Genomic DNA, 22,831 nt, shown 5'->3' on the forward strand with positions numbered 1-22,831 from the left:
TCAAATTAGGAGAGAATATGTAGTATCACCTCCAGTGATTTTTTTTTTCCAGCCTCAACAACTCTAAATCTACCAGAAGGCCTTTGTAGCGATTCTCTCAAAGTGTAACAAATTCTACTTTGTATATCATCTATTTGTGTTCAATTATAAGGATTTGAATTTACAGCACCAATGAATCAGTAATTAGATAGTACTGTACCAAAAGAAATTAAAGATAAAAACAAAAACACAGCTCAGCACCAGGCCATATCATCCGGTAATGTTTCATGTAGCAGGATAAAAATACTTCCTGAGAAAGACAAGTTAACTGAATCATTAGCAATGTATTCCTTTGATTTGTTGTTGTTGGTAATAAACTCCAATGCCAATGGGAAACTTAAAGGTAATCCAAATTCAGAAACACTCTGATTATACTAATGTTTATTCCCCTTTCTACTCTTTTTTTTTTTTTTTTTTTTTTTTTGCTGTACGCGGGCCTCTCACTGTTGCGGCCTCTCCCGTTGCGGAGCACAGGCTCCGGACGCGCAGGCCCAGTGGCCATGGCTCACGGGCCCAGCCGCTCCACGGCATGTGGGATCTTCCCAGACCGGGGCACGAACCCATGTCCCCCGCATCGGCAGGTGGACTCTCAACCACTGCGCCACCAGGGAAGCCCTCCCCTTTCTGCTCTTCATCAGAAATACGCTCTATGACAGGCAATAATTATTTTGAAACTCCAGCTTTTGGAAATGCGAAATAAAAATGCATATTTTGTAATGCTATGTGCTCTATTGATCTCCATATTTAAAGAACACACAAATCAGCTTTTAAGTTAATTATCAGTGAGTCTAAAACAAAATGTGCATGTTAGATGGGAAAAATCAAAAAAGCTACAGAGCAGATTGAGGAAGGAAAAATGAAGGTCCCTGAAACCAAGAGAGGAAAACCATGACTGCATAGCAGGTCCCATTAGGGATCGGGGCAGGTGGCAAGGGGACCTTCTCCCTACAGAGTCATGCCATTTCCCTGTGCCAGGCTCATGGGCCTCTTTCCCAGGTTCTTACACCTTTTGTTAACAAAAGAGAAGGAGAAGACTGACAGTGGGAAAGAGAAGTCAGCAGCTCCTGTAATTCAGTCTTTGAAGAGATGGCAGGACAGCCTGTTCAGGTGCGTCCTCCCCCGCCCCCGCCAGCCTGGAGTGATCCTGACAGCTGGGCTCTGGGCCGGTGGCCGGTCAGAGGAGCCCCACCATCTACAGAACAGTCTCTGTAGCAAGCCTTTCTCCTTCAAGGCCCCCAAGTAACTCAGTCCCCCTGTGACCATGACTACATGGGAAGGTTGAGCCATAAAACACTCCAAGTTACCTTAAGGTGCTTTAAGTTCTTTCCCTGGCTGTTTCAGGAGCCCTCATTTCTGGGGGCAGGGGGGAAATGGCATCACTTTTACTCCCAAGTCCAAGGATCTTATAAATTGTGGGTACTGTAACATCCTTTCATGGTATGCCAAATGAGTGACTAGTTTCTTCCCTAAGTGTATGAAACTGTCTTGAAAACTTCTGTGCAATAAATTTCATTGTGTGCTCCCAAGCTCGCTTTCTAGAAGTATTTTTCTCTGAAACAAGTAATTTGTCTTTTGATGGATCCGTTGGCCAAGAGCGAGCATAAGTTACTTTGAGAAGAACTCTAGAAGAAAATTTCAAAGATTCCCATGTTTGGTACCTTAGACTGAAAGAGTATGCTTTGCTTAGTAATTCAGCACCTTGGTGAACATCCGAGAGCCAAACCGTAATAATTCTTGTAACTTCATGTTGAAATTAATCCAACCCACCTAAACTGGGAACCATTTGATTTTTCTCCGATTCGGGAATCTCTTTTCCCATTGTTGTTGTGAAGCAAGGCCATAAAGTTTCTCTGAGGGTTCGTCGCTTTTACAAATTGTACAGCACACCTGTGAATGAAAGCCACATTTGTCAAAGTGTCAATTCCTTTGTCGATATGCCTCATTAATCCTCTGGGGCTTCTTCAACTGTTCCCTTATTCGAAATGTTCATCTCTCAGGAAATGGTACAATTTATCTGATGTCAAGGTACTGCATACATTTTTGCCTCTCGATATTAACTTCTTTACTGAAATCAACTCCAGCTGGCTTCAGTTCACTGTGATCATTATCTGATGAACCTTTATTCGGGGTTAACTGGCCAAGATTAATGAACCAGAGTAACCTCTGCTTCTCAGCGGCTCTTCACTTTAACCACACGGTAACTACCCCCTGACCTAGCCTTTCTTTAGTAGAGTGTTGTGAAGCAGAGCACTGGAGTTTATACACCCCTAACTGCGTTTTCCTCCACTCTCTCCATCTCGGTAAATGGCTCTAGTTAATGCTCAAGCCAAAGACCTGGGTGCCTGCCCTTCTTCTCACCCCGCACACCAAGTACAGCAGCCGGTCCTGCCAGACCACCTGCTACTGCCCCCAACCTAGTCCCTGCCACTGTTTCCTCTTGTCTGGACTCCTAGCAATCATGTCCTAACTGGCCTCCCTGCTTCTATTCTGCCTTCCCTAAAATCCGCTCTCCGTGTAGCAGCTTGGGCCATGAACTTAAAAATATTAATCATTTTATGTCACTAGACCTGATTCAAGCCTTCTAGGGACTTCCTGTTGCACCTGGAATAAAACCGAAACACCTTCCATGGCCACACGACCCCACAAGACCAGCTTGGCACCACTCTCTCCTTCTCACACCAGTGGGTCTCTCTTGAGATCTCCGGTGCTGATTGCTGCTGCCTCGCCTTCACACAGCTGTCTCTGCTGCTTGGGGTCCATTTCCCCTTCCCCTCCTCTCTTCACACTTCACCTCAGACATCACCTTCTCGGAGAACCTTTCCTGACCCCAATAAGTGCAGCTGCCCACAGCCATCGTCATGTCAAAATGTCTGTGCCCTACATAGCACTTGTCACTCTCAGAAATTATTCTGTTCCTTTTTGGTTGTTTACTGATCACTGTGTCTCTTCCCACCAGCCTTGTGTGTGGTTTACCATGCATCACCTATGCCTAGAAGTGCCTAGCCCGGTACTGTACTCTCAGTAAACACCTGTTAGATGAATGACCAGTGAATGAAACCATCACTTCCTAATACTGTAGGATTTTTTTAATAAATCAGATTTTTTTAATTTAATTTAATTTTTTTTTTTTTGCCACGCCACGCAGCATGTGGGATCTTAGTTCCCTGACCAGGGATTGCGCCTGCGCCCCTTGCGGTGGAAGCGCAGAGTCTTAACCACGGGACCGCCACGGAAGTCCCCTGACACTACATGATTTTGACTTATGGAGTTCGGCTTCCTTACCTGCACAATAAAACCAACAAAACACTGGGTTTTCATTGGGACAAGCTAAAGGAGTAAATGTGTATGGTAGCCTGTGGTCCTTGGCGTGGTAGGTGCAGAATGAGCACAGTTAACAACGCCCCTCCCTGTTTTCCAGGAAATCCTCAGAGGAACTGGACATGGACAAGGTGACAGCAGCGATGGTACTAACCAGCTTGTCCACCAGCCCTTTGGTTCGGAGCCCTCCTGTGCGGCAGAACGGTGAGGCTGGGGTATGGGGCACAGGGAGGACCCTCTGACCCCGAGAGCAGAGCTTCTCTTTGAGGGGTCTCATTCCCGCCACACGCAGTGAACAATTAACGCTCACCCGTCCGTAGGAAGTGAGGAGAAATGCGGAAGAAGTGGACCCCAGAGCTATCAGCCTCCTCTCCGTCATCCCAAAGACCCCACTGCATCTCATTCATGCGTCCATCCTTTCACTACCCATTTATTGATCCCCATCACCTTTCCAGAACACGTCTTTGAGAACCTGTGTTCCTTTTCCCCCCAGGTAAATGGAGACTGGTCTAATGAAGTTACTTCCCCAGCTTTTTCTTTCTGTTTGGTTGGAGAGGGAGTTGGACCAAAGAGCTCTGAAGATTAAATATTTTGAAAAAGCATTATCCTAGGCTTCTTAATCTGTTCTTTCATTCAGTATATATTTATTAGGTACCATAATAGATGGTTTGAATACATCACTGAAACAGTGTCCATACTCCCAGGTAGTGTACAGTCTCTTTGCAGGGGTGGGGGGGGGGCGGGAAAGATGATCACAGCTGTATTAATGGCTAGCATTTATTGAGCACTTACTATGTGCCAAGTACTAAGTTTGCTTTATCTCATGTAATTCTCACAACAATTCTATGAGATGTTATCACTGTTTTACAGATGAGTGAACTGAGGCACTTGGGGATTAATTAACTTGTAAAGAGCAGAGCTGAAATTCTATTCTATCTTCCTGATTCCAGATCTCCTTAGTCATGATATAATATTGACTTGCATAATTCAATATGATGAATCAGGAGGGCAGTAGGAGATGAAGTTGGAGAGCCTGGCAGGAAATCAGGGGGCCATGTATGCCTGGTTATGAGTTTAGACATTAATCTGAGGCCATAGGAGAGCTATTAAATGATTTAGGCACTAGAAAGTTATAACTGGATTTACAGGGCAAAACAAAAAATAAACAAGAAAATCACATGTGGGTGTCCTGAATCTTGGTGGTCACAGTGTGGATACATATAGGGCATAACTGAGAAATGTGAAAAAGGCAGAATCAACAGGAGTTGGTGATGGACAGAGAGGATGAAGGAGGGGGAGTGATAAGGGTGACTTCTGTGAAGTTGCTGTGCTTCCGCAAGGAAGCGCATTCCCTGAGATGGGGAACAAAGGCAGAAGAAGACACCTGTTAGTGAATGTTTGGAGCAAGAAGTGGGGTTGCTGAAGAAGATGATAGGTCCAGCTTGAAACACGTTTAGTGCGGAGTACCTGAGGATCATTCATTCAAGAGGCAGCACCTGATGGGGATCTGGGCGCAGCCTGGGAGAGAGGTCTGGGCTGATGTGGAATTGGAAGGCAACATTTTGAAGCCATGAGCACAGATGAAATGACCCTGAGAGGGTTGTAGAGAAGTGGAGGGAGAAGAGAAGGTGGCTAAGAGGGAAGTCGTGAGCCTTCTCATCATGGAAGGAAAAGAACCCAGGGAGAGGCGGAGGGAGGGGTAACTGGAGAAGCAGAGATTAGGAGAGTGTGACTTCCTGAAAGTCAAGGGAAAAGCTTGTTTCAGGGAGCAACCTCTGATGCTTCAGAAGGTCAAGCATGAGAAGGACTCAGTTCTGCCTCACAAAGAATTTTGTGGCTTTGGCAAGAGCATTCACAGTGGATGGCCCATGGCAGAAGCCATACTGCACTCCAGTGAATGTAATGTACTGAGACCACCGGATGGAACTTAACTGTCAGGGAAGACCTTCTCTCAAAGACCAGCCTAGTCAATGATGAGCTAGCGCTAGGGTTCACCCGTAATCTGGTTGTAAGCAAGAGGTGTTAAAATAAATTTGTGGAACGTCCACTGAATCCTCACCAAAACTTACTCCAATCCATTTGTAAGTGGGAAGAATGGTCAAGATACTGGGAATTCAGATGAATACCAGAAATCAGGAGGGCCCACCGTCATTATTCACCTCAAGCTGGGGTGATGTCACCTCCTCACACAGAGTAGACACCGTGCTCTTGAGATGAGCAAGATTTCTCCTGATGTCCCTCTCAGCGTGGCAGAGCTGCTAAAGAAAGATGATAGGAAAAGCAAAAGTGAAGTCATCCCCAAAACCTATTCTAGGAAAAAGGAATTACAGAATTTCACGGAATCCTCAGGGGAAAACAGTAATTTTGATGTAATCGTTCTTTTTACCATTGAATATTTTTAATTTGAGAACATTTTTAATATTTCTTTGTATTGAAATGTTAGAATCAAAATAAACCTTTTGCTTCTTCAATACAAAGTTTTCTTAGCATAGTTATAAAGAAAGTGTTCATTATGACTTAAAAAATAACTATCCAAATAGTAATCCCAGATTTCTGATATCTCTCATTTATTCTGCAAAGGGGAGGAAATTCTTAAAAAGGGGAAGCAATTTATGATAATGAAGGCTTTTTTTTTTTTAGAAATAAAAATTATCTCCAGAATGATTGTATATCAGTGAATTTTTGGAAACTGTTGTGATCCTTTGCTGTGCTGGAAAAGGATCATTTTGTTAGGATGTGGGTCGGCAAAGAGGGTGAGATTCAGCGAAATGCCTGTCTGCATTTTTAGCAAACACATGTTTAAGATAAGGAGACACTGCTCCCTGAAAAATATTATGAATTGGTTCTGACTTTTTTCTGAAGAATTTTCTGAAAAATATATTTCTAGATTCCATTGTCCTTCTGATTAAATAGTGTTTGTTTTTTAAATATTTATTTGGCTGCATCGGGTCTTAGTTGTGGCACTTGGGATCTTCAGTTCGGCACGCGGGATATTTCGTTGCAGCGCATGGGCGCAGTAGTTTTGGCACGTGGGCTCTCTAGTTGTGGTGCGCGGGCTTCAGAGCACGTGGGCTCAGTAGTTGCAGCATACGGGCTAGTTGCCCCATGGCACGTGGGATCTTAGTTCCCCAACCAGGGATTGAATCCGAGTCCCTTTCATTGGAAGGCGGATTCTTAAGCACTGGACCACCAGGGAGGTCCCTAAATAGTGTTTCTAAAGGAAATGTCATTCACGGGTAAACAAACAAATTAACTTTTGGCATTGGCATGAAGCAGTGTAACCACACTGTAACAATTGTTGGTTCTCAAAATAATTTCAGTTCCTCATACTTGACATGATTACAGATCTTGCACTATGCACTTGTTTTATTTACAAGTGCATGCTGTGATATATTTGTAAGCCTCCTGGGCCTGCCACGTGAGTTGGTCACACCAGGTAGTATTACCTAAGGCCTTACACTGGGCTCCTCTTGAATTCATGTTGTATTGAATGGAGCTATCAGAGGCAACTTGGGTCCAGGGAGTATATCAGTCTCTGTGGAGACTACAGGGACTGAGATGCTGATTTGGTTTTGTTGCTGCTGTCAAGGTGTGAGCCTGCATAAATGACCATGTAATTCTGTTAGAGCCTGGCTTTAAGGAGATGGTCAACTTACTTCTGCTATTCAACTTAAAACTTCATTCATCTAACTGAAATTTTTGCTTGATATAAGTTGTGGAATATTCTGGAAGCCTATAATTAGGTGAAGGTAGTTGAGAAATTTTTCCATGAATGCTAGTCTGCTATTTGTCTTCTCTTCATTACTAATTACACAGATGTTAACAGCATTTTTTTAATGAGTCATTTTGGGATTTTTTTCCTCCTTGGAGTTAAAATATAGTTTAATATATTCAAAATGTGCATTAATATGGAGAAGAAATTATCCAAAAAGAAAGTCAAATTTATACAAATGCTAATTAAGATTGGGCATTTTGAAAAGTAAAGCACATCTTCTGTGATTAAAATAGCCCCCTGAAGACATTAAACTGAGCAAAGATCTCTCTATATTAGCAAGCATTTCATCATGTTTTCCCCCACAAGTGGAAAGGTAAAATTCAACACCAGTCTTATCAGTAATTATTACCAATAACTTCTTTTACGATATCAGCTTTGCCAGAGAGAAGGGAGGATGCTCACAACACAGGGCCTGCATGCCCTGAAGGAGAAAGAAGGCCAACTGGTATACCAGGGTTTGGGGCCCTGGCCCGTCCAAGTTATATACTAATCATGGTGAAATGGCAAATCACTTAAATTCCTGGTGACTCAGGGTCCTTGTCTGTAAAAGGGGCATGATAATCCTTACCCTGAAAGATATTGTGAGAATGCAGGAGATTGTGTGAATAAGCTTTGTAAGATGTAAAACACACACCAAACGTAAGGCACGATTATTTCTTAGAAAAAGCAGGATGGTAAATGGCTTTAGGTAACTAATCAGAAATTCGTTCTCTTAGGTTCTTAAATCTTAGACTAACTCTTTCTAAAAATGTATTCCAAGAATCACAGTCATGTAAGAAATTCCTTTTAAAGTGTTAAAATGTGGAGGTGTGGCGTGTGGGGAAATACCGCAAATGACTTCTCCCTTAGGGATACAGTCCATAAACGCCGGTCTTCCCAAACTTACGGAACCAGAACATCTTTTTTTCCCCTCGTTTTTATGTAATCTCCACTCTCATCCGAAAGAACTAGTGTTGCACAAAGCAACACCCATCAGAAAACTCTTAGAGAAACCTGTTATCGTGTGGCTAAAATAAATGTTTATAAATTATAATGGGTTTTTTTTTTTTGGAAGTATAAATAGAGTAAAACATACATGCGCAGCTGTTGCAAATTGCCAAGTGGGCTGCAGCTGCCTTCACCGTCATGGAATCCGGGCCCCCGTTTCCCCTCTTACCCATGCCTGGGCTCCCCGGGGTCCGGGACTGGGTACTGACGCTGTGCTTGTGTGAACGGACAGAGGGCCTGAGCGGATCGTGGAAGGAGGGAGGCGGCGTGCCTTCCAGCACGAGCAGCAGCGGCTACTGGAGCTGGAGCGCCCCCAGCGACCAGTCCAACCCGTCCACGCCGTCGCCGCCGCTGTCCGCCGACAGCTTCAAGCCCTTCCGCAGCCCCGCGCCCCCGGACGATGGCATCGACGAGGCGGAGGCCAGCAACCTTCTCTTTGACGAGCCCATTCCCAGGAAACGAAAGGTTGGTTTCGGGTTTCAGTTGCGGGACGGTGCTTTCCCTCCGCCCGCTAAGGGCGGGTTTGATCCTGGGGTGGCGATTTTGCTACTTCTCCAACCCACGCCCCTTCCTCTCTTCCCCTCTAATGTTCTTGAAGTTTCAAAATAAATTAAGGGTCGTGGCTAAAGACAGATAGAAACGACTAAAATATTAATATGTTTCTTCCAAGGACGCATTCCCCCCATCCCATCCCCATGCTCTCCCCTGGTTGTAAGTTGCTGCACTGGTTAAGAGTTAACATCAGATAACCTGGGACTTACCAGTATTTGGAAGTCAGAAAATTGGACTTCAGGCTTGGTTTGGTAATTAACTCACTCTCTTCCTGGCACTTAACTTCTTCATCTGTAAAATAAAATTAATATGTTTTTCTCTTTTCCGCTTCACTGAGCCCTGAAGCGTTGTTGGAAAGAATATTTTGCGTCTTATTTTTATAAAACCAGGTGTGAAACATACATGAAAGCTAACATATAAACGTAGGTAGTATATAAGTAATATACCCCAAATTATACATTTATCAAATTAGAAGTGAAAAAGGAGGTCTAATTAATTGATTTAATAAATTAACTGATTACACTTTTATTTAATCCTCACAGCAGTCCTGTACGGTAAGTATTATTTTCCTGTCTTGAGAGGAGGAGATTGAGGACCAGGGAGACTATACGTTTAAGTCTCTCCTGTCCTGCAGGTTAGGAAGGGCCAGAGCCGCCATTCAAACCAGGTCTGCCTTAAGCGAAAACTCATATTCTTTTCATTCTCTTCACATACATTTAAATCATTATGTTCACTCACAATTTTAAAAAGCATTTCTGTTTCATTGAATAAAGAAGTTCTACTGCTCTATCTAGAAAACATTTTAACAATATTTTTTAAATCTCCGTGTAAATATGAAACTTATTATCTATTACTCTTTTAATTTGCAATTGGCAGCTTCATTATTAATGACTACTCACAAACAAAAATCCAAAGAAAACCCCGAGGACTGCAGTGCAACCTTTTTTTCCCCCAGTTCATTTCAAAGAGAAAAACAAAGAGATGGCACTGATCCAACACCGTCCCTCCCTGCGTCTCTCTTAGCATCACGCAGCTTGTGTAGCAGGGGAGGTGGTGTACGCACTCTCTCTGCCCAGAGAACAGGGCATTAATGTAGTCTGCTATCCTTCCCGGAGGCAGTGGCATGAAGAGTTGCTGTTTTACACTCCAGTCCATGGGGCAGGGGGCCTGGAGTTGTTCCGGCATCCCGTGGGTCCCCACAGACACTGCGTCTTCGCTTGACTAGACGGGGAGAGAGGCTAGCACTTTTATCAGTGGGAACCCATAGGCGAGACGGCTGCGTGGACCTGGAGTCTTGTTGTGTTGCTTCAGGCTGCACAGACTTTCTCTCTGGGGCCTTCAGAGTGTGTGGCCTTGGCTCTCAGCAAGCGTGGCCCAGCCTTGTGGCAAGGACTCACAGCACAGGGAATCCCCAATGCTTGGAAGATGCGCTGCTGAAGGCCCATCACAGCCTTTCCTTTCTACTCTAGCCACGAGCCAACATTCATACTCTTGCACCGCAATTAGGTTGCATTAGTCAGACTCGTATTTAAGGTCTGTAGGCTTCAACTCAATTAGGGGATAGTCAAGTCACCAAGGGAAAAGACAAAAAAAAAAATCATTACCTAGTGGCATTTATTTGAAAGGCACAGACCCACTCTGCAGGAGTCGGGATAGCAGGGATACATGAACGAGTGAAAACCAAGTTCCTCCTTTCTTTACGACTTCTCCCTCTGGATTTCCGCCCCCCACCCCCACCCCGTAATACCAACAGGATGAAGCTAATAGACTCTAATTTTTAACGAGAGGATTTTACATAGACCAAGCCGTTTCCTTTTTTTAATATATATATATATACAGCAGGTTCTTATTAGTCATCAGTTTTATACACAGCAGTGTATACATGTCAATCCCAATCGCCCAATTCATCACACCCGCCCCCCTGCCACTTTAGTCGTTGCCTTTTGAACTTAATGGTACTTTGAATAGTGAGCGTAACAGGAAAGTAGGATGGTTGCAATTCATTTTTTTTAATGTGTTAGGTGAACCAATATTTATTGAGCACCCAGCAAGCACAGTGCTCAATGCCCTGAGATTAAGGCATAGCCCCTTCCTTCAAGGTTGAAAGTTGGGTGGGTGGACACTAATGTGTAAAGAGGCAATAATAATTATGAGTGATAAATGCTGTGCTCACGATGTGGTAGAAACACAGTAACTGTAATGCAGCTATTTTAGAGTTTTAAAAATTATATTTCACAAGATTTCTGAGAGTTAATTGTGTAATCCATTAGGCAATATGTTCTAGTTGGTGAAACTTTCTGAATTCATTTTATTTTCCTCTTCATTCCCTCAGATTCATAATATCCATTTGAGACCATGGGCAGTTGTGATGGTCACGTATCCTGTGGGGATTGTTTGAGAACCTTCTAGATCAGTATTTTCCAAACTGCAGGTCTCAATCCACTAGTGGGTTGTGAATCGGTTTAATGAGCCGTGAACAGCACATCTTTAATGAATAGGACAGAATAGGGTGCAACGTACATAATCAGGATAAGTACTGTTTCTTGACGCTTTGGTTCAGTTGTACACTTACATGTCTACTGTACAAAATGTATCTCTTACTGTGGCTCCTGGTCAAAAAAGTTTGGAAGCCCCTGTTCCTTATTATAAAGAGGGAACCTAGGGCTTCCCTGGTGGCGCAGTGGTTGAGAGTCCGCCTGCCGATGCATGGGACGCGGGTTCGTGCCCCCGTCCGGGAAGATCCCACATGCCGCGGAGCGGCTGGGCCCGTGAGCCATGGCCGCTGAGCCTGCGTGTCCGGAGCCTGTGCTCCGCAACGGGAGAGGCCACAACAGTGAGAGGCCCGCGTACCGCAAAAAAAAAAAAAAAAAAAAGAGGGAACATATAAGTGGTAAATGAAGGAGCCCTGATCGGAAATCCAAAGATCCACATTCTCAACTCAACTTTGCTACCCTGAGAACTTAAGGAAAACACTTCATCCCTCTCATCATCAGCTTCTTAATCTGTCAAACAGGCAAACAGGCATTATCAAACCTCTCTCAAGACAATCACGAAGATTAAGTGTGACCAACCATAAGTAGAAAGGGCTTACAAGCCCTAAAACCCCATGTACTGGAAGGAATGTAGCAACTTTGTAATGGACATTTTAGGACCCCAGAACAAAGGGGGAGGAGGCATACCCTATACTGATTATGAAGCAATGACCCTCATCTTCCTCCACATTATAGAAACTCCTTATCGCTTTTCCTCACTGTCACCTCTTACGTGATCCGTGTTCCACTTGTGTAAAGAGGAAGAGAGACCCGTTGCCTAGACAAGGCGTTATCTCCTACTCTCAGTAGTAAGCAAGCAACAATTGCTGACAATAACTACATTTGCATATTTTGTTACAGTTTACAAAATGCTTTTAAGCGCAGCATGTCATTTAATCATCACAAAAATCCTTGGCCTAGTCATATCCCTATTGTGCAGAAGAGTCTCGCTGAGGTTATGTGATTTGCCCCAAATCCTGTATCTTAAATGTGTTAGAAATAAGATCAGTTTCGCTGAAAGAGCAAAGATGACTCTGGAGGCAAATTAATTGAAGGAATCCACATTTCCCTCTGCCGCCCAGAAGAAAACAACATGGAAAGAAAACAGACCCAGCTACAGCCAACATTACATGGCAGGGCGGGAGCGGGGTGCAAAGGGTTCGCAAAGAAATTGAAGACAGAGAGAGGCACTCCAGGCTGTCTGGTGGGGGGCGCGACTTCCCGCAGGAAGCGCCCATCGCTCTTAACAGGCCCTTCAGCCAAGGTGCGTGGGGTGCGAGGAGGGGAAATGAAAGGCTTCTTTCTCCCGGCTCTGGAGATCAGCCAGTCAACTGCGTCAAGCCCCGTTCTAGAAGAATTTTTCCTCTGGAATTTCAGACTGACAGTACTTCGAGGCTGCTCGGAGAAAAGCCTGGTAGTATGAGCCAGGATTCTGGGACTACGGGGAAGGTGCAGTTCCCATCATGACCACAAGGTGGTGCAATGGCCCTAAATACAGCCGCTCCAGGCGTCTGCGAGGAAACAATTCTCTGGAAGGCCAAGAGTTAACCATCAATTCCTGACGACCTCTGGAAAAATCAAGAGGGGCTGATAGCTAATTACTAACGTGCTTCTTTCCATGTCAGATTCCTAATTCAGTCAGATTTTGGATTTGTCCACTGCTAAACAGGATAAAACAGTTCGGGCTCTGGAATTAGCACCCCAGCTGCCGTACTCGTGTGACCTTAGCAAATCCCTTGACCTCTCTAAGCCTCAGTTTCCTCATCTGTACAATATGGAGAATGATAGCACCATATTGATCATGTTGTTGTGAGGACTGTGTGAGCAGTAAATGCCGGCTGCTAATATTTTGCTTTCCTTTTTACCCGTTTGACAACAGACCGAATGGAATTTGAGAACTGTGGGTGTGGAGAGAGAAGGCTGCCTGCCTCCGTCCTCCATCCTGACCCATCCTGACCAGGTCAGGGCCGCTGCAGCCCTTCGGCCATCTCAGCCACCTTGGGCTTATTTAGGGTTAATGGAAGAGGCCAGACGACGTCAGGTGAGGGGCGAAGGAAGCAATGACAGTGGCAGAAATCAGGGCCATGTGAGGAAATCTGACTCAGGACCCTGCATTTCAGAACATCAGCACAAATCAAAAGCCATCACAACATTCCAGCCTTTGTCATTTTCATTTATTTCACAGGTGTCTTGACCATGAACAACTTTACCTGTGGACTGGAGAGAATCTCGAGTCAGAGAAAAAACAGTTCATTTCACATAAGCTGCTTCGGTCATAGTTGTACAGTAGTAAACAGTAAACAGTAGAATTAATCATTTGCTCCATTCTACGTGTTCCGTCTTTCAGAATCAGAGAGCAGCGAATCACTTTAAATTGTGAATGACTGCTCCGGAAAGAAAACAGACCCTCAAGGCCCTCACGAATACACCTGTTGCCAGTCTCTGCACGGACTTAATTCCTAACCCACTAATTTTGAGCAGAGAGGTGCCTTCTGTGAGAAGAACTGCTGCTCCAGAAATAGACCCGTCTGTTAGAACTGCTGGGGAGAGTGGTGCTAAGAAAAGCAGCTCAGGGTCCCACTGTACGGGGTTTCACGGTGATGACACAGCATTGCCAGCCAGAGCCGGGGAGCTGATTGACCTCAGGGAGGATCAGGGTAAAGAAGAGAGATCTAGGCAATTTAATGACAGCATCTTAGAAGAGTCTGCCGGGCAGTGTGTGGTCCAGGAGCTCGAAGGACTTCAGAAATCATCGAGCCCAGGCTCAACCTTTCCAAGTTACAGGGCCTCTTGATCATGTCTGGAAATGTACAGATGTCCCCAAAGGTGAGATGCACTTTTAGAAATCACTGATCGAGAAAATATATAATGACTAGGGATTTCTATTAATTCAGGAATACTTTTGATGTGGTTTTAGAAATCGTTTTAAATCTACTCTATATTTAGGTATCATTTCCACGTGATAAAATGAACTCACTTTAAATGTATAGTTCAAAGAGTTTTGACTAATGTCTCCACCTGAGTAACCACCACTGTGATCCAGGCCAGCAATCCTTGTGTCCTCTGCAGTCAGATGCCACCCCCCACCCCAGACAGGCAGCCACTGCCCTGACTTCTGTCACTAGAGATTAATTTTGCCTGTTGAAAATGGAATCATACGGTGTGCACTTTTTGGTGTACAGAATACCAGATGTTGGCAACAGGAACCCTCATTCATTGCTCTTGAGAATGTAAAATGGTACAACCACTTTGTAAAGCAGTCTGGCACTTTCTTATAAAGGTAAATATAAAAATAAATACATAAAAATTAAAAAAATTTTTAAAAAGGTAAATATATATTCACCATATGACCCAGTAATTCCACTCTTAGATATTTACCTAAGAGATAAGAAAGGATGTCCACAAAAACACGTGTAGACAAATTTCATAGCAGTTTTATTCATTGCCACCCCAAACTGGAAACCTGTGGTACGTTATAAAATGGAATACTACACCACGATAAAAGGCAACTAATGACTGAAATAAGGAGCAGTGGGTGGATCTCAAAAAAAATTAAGCTAAGGTATAGAAGGCAGCTACAAGGGGATACATTCTGTTATTATTCCATTTACAAAACTCTTTTTGTTATTTTTAAATTTTATTACCACAGAATCTATAAATGGCACATACAGGTGAGAGATGTTTGATCCCTGCTTGGTGCACAATGGAATTTACCCACACACCTCACAGATCCAAAATCACTAATCTTGTTCAGTCCTCTTGTTTTACGAATAAAGAAAGTCCCAAGGTGGTGAGGTGACATGTATAAGGCTGCTCTCCCAGTAAAGAAAAGAATTGGAATCCCTACAACTTCTAACAGTTACTGGTTTTTTTAGGACAGCATTTATCAGCCTTTGGAACCTGCTGAAGGTCTGAGTAGACGTGTTGGTTCTGAAAGAGCCGTTGCAGCCTCTGCCAGGGGCGTGGCTTCCCATAAGTCAGGCTGAGGAAGCAGGTGTGAGGCAGCACACTCACCTGTGCAGAATAATTGGACCCTCTTCTCCCTGGGAAGCCTGGATGCATGAGTGTCCACCCCTCGCCCATCCCAACACACACACACACACACACACACACACACACACACACACACACACCAATTGCCAAATAAAACATACATCAGGGGCTTCCCTGGTGGCGCAGTGGTTGAGAGTCCGCCTGCCGATGCAGGGGACACGGGTTCGTGCCCCGGTCCGGGAAGATCCCACATGCCGTGGAGCGGTTGGGCCCGTGAGCCATGGCCGCTGAGCCTGTGCGTCCGGGGACTGTGCTCCGCAACGGGAGAGGCCACAACAGTGAGAGGCCCGTGTACGGAAAAAAAAAAACAAAACACATCAGGATCTTCTCAGTTGCCTTAGAAAAGGCAACTTGACGTTAACTCCAGGCAGCTGTCTGGTAAACTGGTCATGTGATGCTCAAAGCCATGCTTATGTACCTCCTGGAATATAGCTATAATTGAACTTATCCCTGGACGTGTCATATAACGCTCCAAAATGCAGCTGTGTTTGCACCCTTGGAACTGAAGGTGACCTTCAGCAGTCATCTTGTCAGTCCTGTGTACCAGTCTGGGTTCTATCAGGAAAATAGAAACTACTCCACGTACCCTGAGTATGAAATAATTCAAAACCAGCATGGATGTTTGCCATGGAAAGGGAAGCAGAGAGAAGATGAAGAAGGAAGCCTTGGTCAAAGATCTTTCTTGGCCAAAGAAGGAAACCTAGAGCCCCAAAGCAGTCGGTATGAGAGACATTCTGGAAGCTGCTGCAAAAGTGATGAGTCCCCAGGAAGTTCTTTCCAACCATCGTAGCCCACGAGGCCAAAGTTGGGTGGTTCTAAAGAGCTTTCCGGGTGATGCTGTGAATATCGCATTGGGCATGTGTGAGATTCCGCGAGTCTGCTTGTAAACTGCCAGGAACCTCAGCTTAATCAGGCAGATGTGTGGAGGACCCTAGCACGCTGTGCTTCCCAACCGACAGTGACCTCTCTCTCCCTCGGACATCCCAGCTTTGTGAACGTCTGTTCGAGCTGAGAGGAGAAGCCAGGACTGAAGCACAGAGGGGCACGTTCAGACTTGGAGGCTGCAGCTCCCCCGGCAGCTTTGCTTGGTTTGGCTCTTTGGGCAAGCTTGGATCCATGTGGCACTCTGGGTGTTTATTTAGCTATTTTCTCCCTGTTCTCCTCCTCCCATGGCTGGCTTTCCTTTAGCATAACAGTGAGTAGTCTGTAGACAAAGGATTTGTCTCCATTGGATGTAGTCAGGGGACTTTGAAAAGTACTTAAGCACCGTTTAAGGGGCCTCTGGTTCCACCCAGAGCATTCTTCACCTAGGTAGAGAGAAGTCACTTGATTTCATTAAAGTCAAGGTGCTCATGCTAGTATACTTTCATTCTCCAAAAATGAATCAAGCAAGTGTTACAGGGTGACTTTCATTTTAAATTTAAAATAGGGTCATTTTTATGTTTGCAAATTAATGTCAAAATAAGATACCCTTCCCCAATATTTCTACCATGCAATTTCTACCACGTAATTATTTGTATTACATACCCTCCCAAATATATAATGTTTATATTCTTTTATAACCTACTTTTTCCCCATTTCAATCAAGGTCCTGGGGGCAGCTGGTGGTGTTCTCAAGTGGGGTGATTGAGAAGAGTTTAATGAAGAAGCTCTTTGTAAAGGTGTCGATAGGGCTAGAAGGAATCAGAAGGGATGGTGTGGTGCCCCACGGGCAAAAGAGGAAAGCAGGGAGGAAGCAAAGTTGATCATTTTTCTTCATTTCCATTACCTACTTTTCTTTGGGCAACATATTTCTTTGGAGCCCTTAGCAGGGGCCCAAAAAAGTGTGGGCGTAATTGAGGAGATGACACACAAACACTTGCAATTGGTAGGTCTCCAAATTCCAAGGGATTTAGAGAGGATGTTGGCCCAGCTTCATCGTATTTTGGGAATTCAATACCTCTATACCAGCTATTTCCTCCTAACTAAGGAAAGGAGTTATACCAATGACATTTATTTTTCTATAATCAGTACCAAGCTTTAGTAATCAATTCAAGAAGCAAATGCTTGACGGATTATTGCAAAGACTAGGAACAGAATGTTACACATAATACTTGTTATGGCACAAAAATACCACTGTGATTGTCAGTTCCTAAAACGATCAGCAGTGTGACCCTTTACAAAATTCCGAAGATGTAGAATGAATTTGGTTCTATATGTTGTGTAATACTATTATATTCATTTCCAAAGACTTTATCTAACTGACTAATTGGTAGGAATCATCAAGTGATACTGGATAAGTCACATATCCCTTCTTACACCACTTTCTTCTGTTTGTGCTGGTAATACCACACTGTCTGGATTACTACCACTTTCCCCACCCTCTCTCTCTCTGGCTGCCCTTTCATCTCCTACATGAAATATTGGATCCTGGGCCTTCTCATCATCTCTAGCTGCATTTTTTTCCCTAGAGGGTCTCATCCAGGTCTGTTTTAAGAAATCCTTCAGCTCCTGACTCCAAATGTACATCTCTCGCCCTGACTGCCCCTCAGTTCCAGGCTCATAGATCCACGGTCCTACTTGCCACCTCCTCTTGATCAATAACAGGTATCTCAAAATGAGCATATCCCAAACAGAACCACGACTCACAAAGCTGTAGAAGTCATCTTTAACACCACCCCTTTTAACATTCCTCATGCTCAGCCCAACAGCAAGTACTGTGTGATCTGCCTCAAAAATTGATCTTTTTTTTTAATTTTTATTGGAGGAGAGTTGATTTACAATGTCGTGTTAGTTGCAGGTGTACGGCAAGGTGAATCAGTTATACATATACATATATCCACTCTTTTTTAGATTCTTTTCCCGTATAGGCCATTACAGAGCACCAGAATGGATCTTGAATGTGTCTACTTTTCTCCATTCTCACTGCCTAAACCTCCTTCAGCCGCCCTCTTCTCTGACCTGTGGGAGCATCACACTGGGGACCTTAATGTTCTCTCCCCAGAAGAGAGTGATGTTTTCTTAAAGCCTAAATCATATAATGTCGTTCCCCTCCTTAAACCCCTTCAGTAGCTTCTTTATTTCAGAATAAAATCCAAATTCCTTACCTTCTCCTGCAAGACCCTGCATGATCTGGCCCTCCTTGTCTCTCCACATTATTTCAAACAGGTCACAGCCTCTCTCCTTTCCCTCTAAATTCACTGTCCTTTCTAGCCCTACAATATGTCAAGCTCTGCCCCATCTTCACACCTTTGCATTAACTCTTCCCTCTGCCTGGAAAACTCTAGCTCATAGCATGACTTGCTTCTTCTCCAACCTTCAGGTCCCAGCTCAGAAGTCACTTTCTAGAGGCTTTGTCTGACCTAACGCAGCCCACCCCCATTTCCAGTGACCTTACCATACCTGAAACCATCGTCATTTATTATCATTTCTCTGTCTCTCCCACTAGGATCTAAGTTCCTGGCGCACAGCTTCTTAGATTTCTTTCTGTCACCAGCCACTGGACTATTCCTTGCTAAATAGCTACCTGGTTTAATGAATAAAGGACTACCATCAGCAAAAAGGCTTGGAATGAATCAGAAAGTGTTTTCATCTATCATGACTTCACTTCCAGAAGGATATTTGGACTCTCAGATACCTGTAATTTTGGTTCGAGTCATTAATTCCCTTAAGTGGAGGCTAATTTTTAATAGTATAGCTTCATTGTTTGAAAAACGGGCAGAAAGCATTCCTAGGGTGAGGATTTGTTCATTCATACTGTTAAGTTGTCATATGCTTTGAATAAAAAACACCAAGCAGAATTCTTTTTTGTGAACCTTGGGGTTGGGGTGGGGGGCAGGGCAAGATTTAAACTCTCCCCCTTTGGTTTATCTTACATCTCAGGCGTTTGGATCAGTGGCTCAAGGAGATCAGGGAGCCTGAAATCTGTGAACTGTCTCCTTAGAATAAACACCGACGCATCAGGATCATGTACTTTAAAGTCTCCTAATTCTGTCTCTGCTTCTCAGCTCCCCTCATATCCCTCTCTCACCTTCTGCTCCCTCTCTTTGCTGCTGCAGCTCCTAGGGCTCAGTACTGCCCATCGCAGCGGGGAGCACAGGCAGGCTGTCTGAGATGCCCGGGAGCTACAGTGGGAATGGCTAGGTTGCTGTGTCAGGAATGCCGGCCACCTGGCCAGAGCCCCTGGGACCCCTAGGCCACTGGGCTCATGAAGCCCACAGGAGGCATGGGCTCCTTCTGCTGTCACTAATCTTTCCCAGCAGACTGTGGCCATGTGCCACCACGCTCTGTCCTCCACTTGCCACGCTGTAAGTGACCATTCCCAACACACAGGGTATCCTCACTCCGGGAAGTTGCCAGGTACCTTGTTTCAACTGAAAAACCTAGAGAAAGACTTGGGTGCGGGTGGGTGGCTGGCTGGATCAGGATATTAATCCCATCATAATAGCTGATGAATCATCCTCTAAATGTGTAAATGATTGCTTTCTAGAACAGGGCTTGAGGGCAGAAATCCTACTAGACTTGTAAACAAAGCTACATCAGTTCCGTTGTCAGTTCAAGGAAGGTGTCATGACTACTATGTTGATTGGTCAGGGTAGGCTTACGGTTGAAATAACCCATTCCCAAACGTCAGTGGCTTAACCCCGTAAAGGACTTCTCGTGTCACAATCCAGTCAGGTCAGCGGGGGTGGTGAAGGGGTGTCTCTGCCCCACACAATCCTCCAGGGACCCAGGCTCCTTCCTCCTGGTACAGAGGTTCTTAACCTGGAGTCCACAGGTCCCGGAAAGGGGGTGGACAGAATTCAGGGAGTCTGTGAACTTGGATGGGAGAAGAAGTATATCTTTATTGTCATGAACCTTTTAACTATAATATAGCATTTCCTGCAATTATGATCGAAGACATCAAACCACAACAAAGTTAATGCCACCTGTGACTTTAGTATCAATAGAAATCATGGATATTTTCAAATCACCTTTCAATTTTAGCAGATATCATGAAATATCATTTATGCTTAACACTACTTTGAAATTATGGTAGTTACTAGACTCACTTAAAGATCTTGTTATTTAATGGGTTAAAGAGTACATATATTACCATTTCACAAAATTTTTAAATATTTTGATAGCTGTTTCAGTACTCTTGCAGTTTTTCGTAATCCTATGTATTTTATTTTAAACATTAAAAAACATTATTCAAGAAGGGGGCCATGGAATTTAACAGACTGCCAGAAGGGTTCATGGCAAACAAAAGATTAAAAATCCCTGATCTAAACAACAAGGTCTGACTATATAGCACAGGGAACTATATTCAATATCCTATGATAAACCATAATGGAAAAGAATATTTAGAAAAAGAATGTGTGTGTGTGTGTATAAAACTGAATCACTTTGTTATACAGCAGAAATAAACACGACATTGTAAATCAACTATACTTCAATTTTAAAAATATTGAAAATTTAAAAATCTCTGATCTAGTGGTTCTACTGTCCCCTAAGTCCTTGGGTATCCCCTACCTCTAGTCAGCAGAGGGGGCTTGGGTGACATTGAGAAGTAGTTTAGGGACGAGGCTTAGAAGGAATGTGTGTCACTTCTGCCCATGTTCCCCTGGCCCTGACCCCACCTAACTGCAAGGGAGGCTGGGAAGTGAAGTCTAGTCTGTTCCCAGGCGAAAACGGGATGGGGCTTGGTGAGTACATGGAAGTGATTGTCACCGTGCCCATGGAAACAAGTAGCAAAGAGACAGCAGTCCAACGACAAGCACCCTCCCTGGAGAAAACTCACTCCCTGTCAAATTCACTCCGGGAAGTATAATCATAATAAGACCATAATAGCTGCCATTGGTTGAATAATTACTCCCGTCAGTATTGCGCTAAATGATTCACTTTCATGACCTCATTTAATCCTCATAATAACCTTATGAGACAGGTACTATTGTTCCTACTTGATAAATAAGGAAACCAGGACTTGAGAAAGGCAGTCCAGAATTGGTGCTCTCAATCCCTGTGCTGGACTGTTTTGGAAAACTTCTGAGATCCTTGTAAGAGAAGATGGAACCGTATCCTGGTGGAGAGAGTGGTTCCTGGAACCAGACTCCCAAACTTCGTATCCCAGCTTTGCTGGAAGCTGGCTCATAGCCAGGGCAAGTTTTCCTGAAAGCTTTCCATGAATCTGTAAAATGGTGATAATAATAGCATCCATCTTTTAGGATTAAGTGAGATAAATTCTTAGACTAGCACCTGGCACGTGGTAAGTGCTCAGTGAACGTTAGACACTGTCATTGATGCCTAAATGACACTGTGACCACCTCAATGAAAGTGAACTAAATGTTCCAGCAGGACTCAGTATTCATGAAGGATGCAAGAAAATCTCTGAGGTCACCAAGATCCTCCCCAGCCAGGGGGTTTCCTAGAATGGTGTGCTGAGTTATAGTCAAGAGAATGGGACGCCGCTCCTTTTCTAATGAGGGAAAAAATTAAAATTGTTGGGTTAGTTTTCATTTTAATGTAACTTTCTCTCCCATGTATAGAACTCCATGAAGGTGATGTTCAAATGCCTCTGGAAAAACTGTGGGAAGGTTCTGAGCACTGCAGTGGGTATGCAGAAGCACATCCGGACCATTCATCTTGGGTAAGGCAGCCCTCCCTTCAGAGCTTGGCGTGTCTCCATCAGTTCGATCCAGGTCACTTGCACTCGGATTTACACACCACACTGTGCCTTAAAAATTCTGAACACAGGACTAGGGACTCAGCCAGCTGGATCTTCCTAATCACCATGGAGATGCCCACTGCAGATAACATAGGCCAGTATGGCAAGTGGAAAGAAGGTGACTCACATTTGTAAAGCCTCCCTAATATACTCACTAAGTCAGGGGTCCCCAATCCCAGGACCGAGGATCGGTACCCGTCCGTGGCCTGTTAGGAACTGGGCCGCACAGCAGGAGGTGAGCGGCGGGCAAGTGAGCGAAGCTTCACCTGCATTTACAGCCGCTCCCCATTGCTCACATTACTGCCTGGACCATCCTCCTCCACCACCCGCTCTGTGGAAAAATTGTCTTCCAGAAACTTTGGTCCCTGGTGCCGAAAAGGCTGGGGACCGCTGCACTAAGTGACATTAAACACGTCACTGATTGGAGCCTCAGGTCCTTCTGAAAATAAGGCTAATTATATCAGCCCTGCAGCGGCATGTGTGAGGGTCAAAACTAAAATGTATGTTAGAATAATTTGTAAAAGATGGACCACTAGGGTAGGGTAGGGTAGGGTAGGGTAAGGGGTCCTTGAACCCCCTGAAATTGTCTGTAAAGTTAGATGTGCACTTTTTTCCCAGTGGAGTGTATTCGTGACTTTGAGCCTCAAAGGCAGATATAACCTGAAAAGGGTTTAAGAACCACAGTGACAATCAGTGCTGCTGTTGCTATTCATATGATGCCTGATGACCTGCTCTATCATTTTCTGTTGCCCAAATAAGTCCTTTATTTGTACAACTGACACTTCCTTGTGTTACACAGAAACCATTCTAAGGAAAGATGAAACTAAGTTTCTAGCAACAGGGATTAGGGGGCCACTCCAGAGGGGCAATGGTAGTTCAGTTGCCTTGTGC

The 22,831-nt window shown here is 44.3% G+C and overlaps 1 protein-coding gene across 1 annotated transcript in view; it reads left to right on the forward strand.

Moving 5' to 3' along the window:
* The window catches only part of ZNF704 (zinc finger protein 704), a 213,886-nt gene that overhangs the window by 165,452 nt on the left and 25,603 nt on the right, over positions 1–22,831 (forward strand). Inside the window, exons 3-5 of the mRNA XM_079902202.1 lie at positions 3,458–3,561; positions 8,352–8,584; positions 21,762–21,862. Of these exons, the coding sequence (XP_079758328.1) occupies positions 3,458–3,561; positions 8,352–8,584; positions 21,762–21,862 (438 nt within the window). The remainder of the gene's footprint in view (positions 1–3,457; positions 3,562–8,351; positions 8,585–21,761; positions 21,863–22,831) is intronic.

The sequence above is a fragment of the Stenella coeruleoalba genome (assembly GCF_951394435.1).
Source record: "Stenella coeruleoalba genome assembly, chromosome: 17".
NCBI lineage: Eukaryota > Metazoa > Chordata > Mammalia > Artiodactyla > Delphinidae > Stenella > Stenella coeruleoalba.